This window comes from Sinocyclocheilus anshuiensis, unplaced genomic scaffold (genome assembly GCF_001515605.1).
Source record: "Sinocyclocheilus anshuiensis isolate Anshui unplaced genomic scaffold, SAMN03320099.WGS_v1.1 scaffold807, whole genome shotgun sequence".
Lineage (NCBI taxonomy): Eukaryota > Metazoa > Chordata > Actinopteri > Cypriniformes > Cyprinidae > Sinocyclocheilus > Sinocyclocheilus anshuiensis.
This window is the reverse complement of record NW_015551077.1, coordinates 148,213-153,521: the sequence shown is the minus strand read 5'-3', so window position 1 is coordinate 153,521 and position 5,309 is coordinate 148,213. Positions and strand designations below refer to the sequence as shown.

The following is a 5,309-nucleotide window of genomic DNA, read 5'->3' as shown; positions in this document are numbered from 1 at the left end:
TCGCTCCCACCATCCTGCCCTTTGATTTTTGGAAAAGGGGCTTTCAGAACCAAGATCATGCTACGCTTCAAGCTTTTTAAGATGTCATTGAGACAAAGTATGGAAAGACACACAGATGCCATTGGGGTCATGTTTACGTAAGTCTCTCAGCGTTGATTGAAAAGAACATCATAAACAGTAACAGAAAATTGTTCCACTGAATTTGCAACAGGTGCTAACACTATTACCAAAATTCTACACAATTGGCTGCATTTTCATGCAGAACATATCCCACTTTTATTAATTTACTAATATTTGAGTGTGTGTGTTTTTTCACATTGCATTTTAATGTAGATGCAGATTTTGATTAATTGTGTCTGTGCATGCATGTTTAATATGTGCGTACAATTAGTGAATGAGACCCAGTGACTGAGTCATATAGGGCTTGTGGTTGTGTGTTTGCGCAAGAAACATTGGTTTGGCAAATCATTAAGCCCCAGTCAGTGTGCATCCCAGTCTAAGAGACCTAATATTTCCTGGGGGTACAGGGGTTTATTTCAAACTCAACTCAACAGTCAGTCAGCCCACTGATTATTTGAAATGTGAATGATAGAAACAGACAGAATATTCACCCAAGTGAAGTGAAAAATACAGTAAAGAGCAATATTATATTAAGTTATTTTTGCAAGCTGACCTATGTAGCAGTGTGTGTGTGTGTGTGTGTGTGTGTGTGTGTGTGTGTGTGTGTGTGTGTTTCACTGTGGCCAGTATTGGCGTCCACCCTTCCCTTCTCTGTAATTAGATTTGTGGAGAATGTAGCTGGTTTTGCCTGCTCTCTCAGTACCTACTCCTCTGTAAAAACTGCCAATTTAACATGGGCTGTACCTGTGCTAAAGTCTGTTTGTATTTCTTGTTTTTAACCAATGATGTCTGACTAGTCTAAAACCACCTTAATGCATTTAACCTTATATATGACACATTAAATTGTCCTATATAACAAATGGCAAAATGTTTTGGGAAATTAATAAATGTTACAGAATTTTTTTTCTTTTTTTTTTTTTTTTATTAATTCATTCATTTTTTTTACACATAATACAAGCATATTTATACTTTTCATTGCATTTTTTCACATTTATTTATTTTTTGATATTAAATCAATATTACAGTTATGTTAAACATTAATTTTTTTGTTTTCATTTTTTAATAAATCAAATTATTTTGTTTTGTATACTTTTTTGTTTTGTGTTTTGTAACTTTTTTGGACAGGAAAAAAAATACTTTTAGGCAAATGCAAAAGTGCATGGTCCAATTATACTGGCTAAATATGCGTCCCTGCTTTACTGTACATGCAATAAACTTTATTCAAGGTTCAGGTAGGAAGCTATAAACATGCTGACAGTTTAATTAGCATTAACTAACTTACCATTTTAATTATGTTTGTGATGGTAGTTGGCATGAAAGAGAATTATCATAGAAGGCAGTTTAGTTATTGCCCTTGCATGCATCACTCTGATGTATAAACATTAACTGAAAAAAACCCATTTATGTTCCCTGTCCTTGCATCCAAGGAACATTCTTGTTACATGACCCATCTTTCTCAAGCCTGCCAGTGTTCTTTTTTTTTTTTGTTTTATTAATTCATTCATTTTTTTTACACATAATACAAGCATATTTATACTTTTCATTGCATTTTTTCACATTTATTTATTTTTTGATATTAAATCAATATTACAGTTATGTTAAACATTAATTTTTTTGTTTTCATTTTTGAATAAATCAAATTATTTTGTTTTGTATACTTTTTTGTTTTGTGTTTTGTAACTTTTTTGGACAGAAAAAAAAATACTTTTAGGCAAATGCAAAAGTGCATGGTCCAATTATACTGGCTAAATATGCATCCCTGCTTTACTGTACATGCAACAAACTTTATTCAAGGTTCAGGTAGGAAGCTATAAACATGCTGACAGTTTAATTAGCATTAACTAACTTACCATTTTAATTATGTTTGTGATGGTAGTTGGCATGAAAGAGAATTATCATAGAAGGCAGTTTAAGTTATTGCCCTTGCATGCATCACTCTGATGTATAAACATTAACTGAAAAAAACCCATTTATGTTCCCTGTCCTTGCATCCAAGGAACATTCTTGTTACATGACCCATCTTTCTCAAGCCTGCCAGTGGTGCCCGCCAACAAGGGAATACCTTGCAGAGTTCTCATATGCCCTCCATTGGCACACCACTGGTGACAATGTCGCTTCGAGTTGTAACTACCAATTTATAACCCAGGGCTGATGAATAATAGAACAGCGCCCTTGTAGTTATTTATGGGCTAGAAGATCAGGATTCCAACCAAAGATTAATGGCTTGCGCGTGGAAACAAAAGAGGACAGGATCCTTTTTATTTGCACTCTCTGCTTTAATTGGACATGTTTTAAAATGCAAGCCGAGGTTTAAATGACCCTGTCTATTGTGCAGCAGTGCTGGGCTGGATATTGAGACCAGTATGGGCCGTTGTTGAGTTATCTCGGATGTCCATCACTGCCAAGATTGGTGTAAGAGACAACCATCAGTCAGTAGAGCAAGTGTTTGCAAATTTCTAAAAAGTTTCAATGTTTGCTTAAAGTACTGTACATCTTGTAGGGATGTAATTAATTTGATTGTGTTTATTGTAAACTGCAGCAATAGAAGGATTTGCAGCAGTACAAACAACGTTAATGGTGTAAGTGACGGTAACAACACTGCATTAAAGCTCCAAACTGCCTACAGTTGTTTGAACATGACTGTAGTTTTAGACCTTCCCATGTTTGACGCGCTCATAGACATGTTTCATCTGTAGCTCCTGATGAAACCTGAAAGCTCCAACGTGTCTAGACCCCATTGTCTTGTTTCTTGGTAGGATCAAGGTAGTGACTACAGGTCTACTCGCAATGACTTTTATTTTTTCTGTTTCCATCAATGACGACTAACACATCTATACCTGTTTCTATAGCTCTTCGTGCCAGATGAGGACAAGTCCATCTTCGGCCACAGTGTCAATAAGCAGGTCTTTGAGGGTTTGACTACAGGACTTCTGCAGACAGTTGCCACAGCGCTGGGGCAGTTGCACCCACCTAATTTGGATGGAGATGCACCACGTATATGCACTCCGGACACCAAGAGCAGACCTGCTGCCAGTGAGAACTTCAACACACGTGCTCAAGATCTCATTAGGTTATTACTTTATACGTTTTCTTTCCATGACTCTTCCTGATCCAGCTTCTTGAATGCTATTGTTATGTCCAGTGTTTGATTAACACACAACAAGTTACATTATCACATACATTTTTGAACATAACAAAGAAAACTGTGCTGATTTAAAATCAGCCAAACAAGTGCAAAGTAACCTGCCTTTCTGGGGTTTTTTTTTTTTTTTACTGTATTTGTGACATTCTATCCTGGTCTTAAAGCTCAGGTTTTCCTTTTCATTTCCCTTTTCCACACACCTCTCCTCCTGCTCATCAGGCAATTGGAGGCAGGAAAACATTTTCTTTAAAGTGCCCCTATTATGCTATTTTTAAGGTTTCTAATATTGTTTTGGGAGTCTCCTACAATAGGTTTACATGCATGCAAGGTCAAAAAACGCTTTAGTTTTTTCAAAATATGCATTTACCATCACCTCATTTTCCAATGATTCTCAAATGATTTGTTCAAAGCAGTTCTAAGATTCAGTCTCTCTAAACCCCTCCTCTCCGTGAGCCTACACTGCTCTGATTGGCCCAGCCTGTTGTGATTGGTCTACCGCGTATTGCCATAGTTCCATATTTGGAACGCTCCATAGAAAATATAAACGTCTATTATTCATCATACTTACAGGTTGTGATTCAGTGGAGCCAGCTGGTCCAAATAAACTGGGTACTGGGTACTGAGCGGGATTTGTGAATCCCGTTTTGAAATCGTCGAGATGAGAGAAGCAGTCGTCAGTAAAATGACGGGAACACAAAAAAGATTGTGGGTGTACTGCTGTGGTACAGCGGAAAAAATGAATTTTAACTGCTGATTCTTTGCAGCCTCATCTTTCGGAGGTGAAAATAAAACAAATTTACTTTCATAGCGTAGGACACAGCATCTTCTCGACATGATGTTAACCACATGAACAAGCTACAGTGTTTGAGGGCGGGTCAAGTTGTTCGCGGCCGTTCAACATAGAACATAGGCAGGCATAATGCAGATGTGTTACCATGTGACGTGTAGCCATCACAGAAGTGGGATTCGAATTACTGACAACTCATTTAGGCTGTTGAGAGTCAATTCTTTCTTTTGGGAGACAACAACTTTATCAAAGTCTTAAATGTCTTAAATTCGGATTCGATGGGTCTTAATTATTTTTGGTCTCATTACCGCTAAAATATCTTCAATCTGACGGACCTAATGACTGTTTACAATCATTGGACAGACCCAAGATTTTTTCTTCCCCGCGGTAAGTTACTGCGTCATCAGAGAGAATTGCAGTAAGTTAGCAGAATACAGAATACAAGGTCGCGCTGAGGCTCACTCTGTTTGTCTCTTTGTGAGAGTCTTCATAACAAATGAGCGTGATAGCACACATAAACTCAGAAGAAACACGCTGAGGTAAAAATTCACAATGTTTAGTTTATTCATAACATGATATAGTTAAGTAACACCATGACAAGTGAGCTATTTTGCTCAATATTCTCACAGCGCAAAAAAACATTCAAAACACCTACAGAGTGCACGCATTATGTTAAGCCAAATGATTCAGTTCAATCGCAATGACTCACTTATTAACAGTGACTTGCTGCCACCTACTGGCGGTTTTAATTTAAAGTATCTTTTCATTTTTTAAATAATTTCAAATATCAGTCAGTATTCAGTTTTTTTATGTTTAATATATCAAATTATTTATGCATTTGTAACTGCAGGTTAAATGCATTAAACTGTGTGTAAATACATCTAAATGCCAATTCAGGTGCAGCTTATAAAATCAATTTAAACTTATTGGAAAAGATTAATTTCTATCTGACCACCACACAGAATATGAAGAATATGAAAAACTTTGAGTCAGCTGTCCACGGATGTCCTTAAGATAACAGCATGAACACACACTTAATCAGTTGAATGAATGACTCCATGACTTACTCATTAAGTGACTTACTGCCACTTACTGGTAGTTTAGTTGAGAAGTATTTTGAAAAGTATGCATTTTTCCCCTCAACATTTCTTATTTGTATATTCATAAATGCATTTAAAACATTAATCTCATAACATTATTTATTGCAGTTGTAATTATTGTTATTTGCAGTGTAAATTATTTAATCTGACTGGTAGCAGC

General features: G+C 36.3%; 1 protein-coding gene across 2 annotated transcripts in view; it reads left to right on the top strand.

Moving 5' to 3' along the window:
• Positions 1–5,309, top strand: part of LOC107662441 (S phase cyclin A-associated protein in the endoplasmic reticulum-like) — a 127,417-nt gene that overhangs the window by 93,077 nt on the left and 29,031 nt on the right. For both annotated transcript variants that reach the window (XM_016452465.1, XM_016452466.1), the window contains exon 25: positions 2,970–3,190. In XM_016452465.1, coding sequence (XP_016307951.1) covers positions 2,970–3,190 — 221 coding nt within the window. The remainder of the gene's footprint in view (positions 1–2,969; positions 3,191–5,309) is intronic.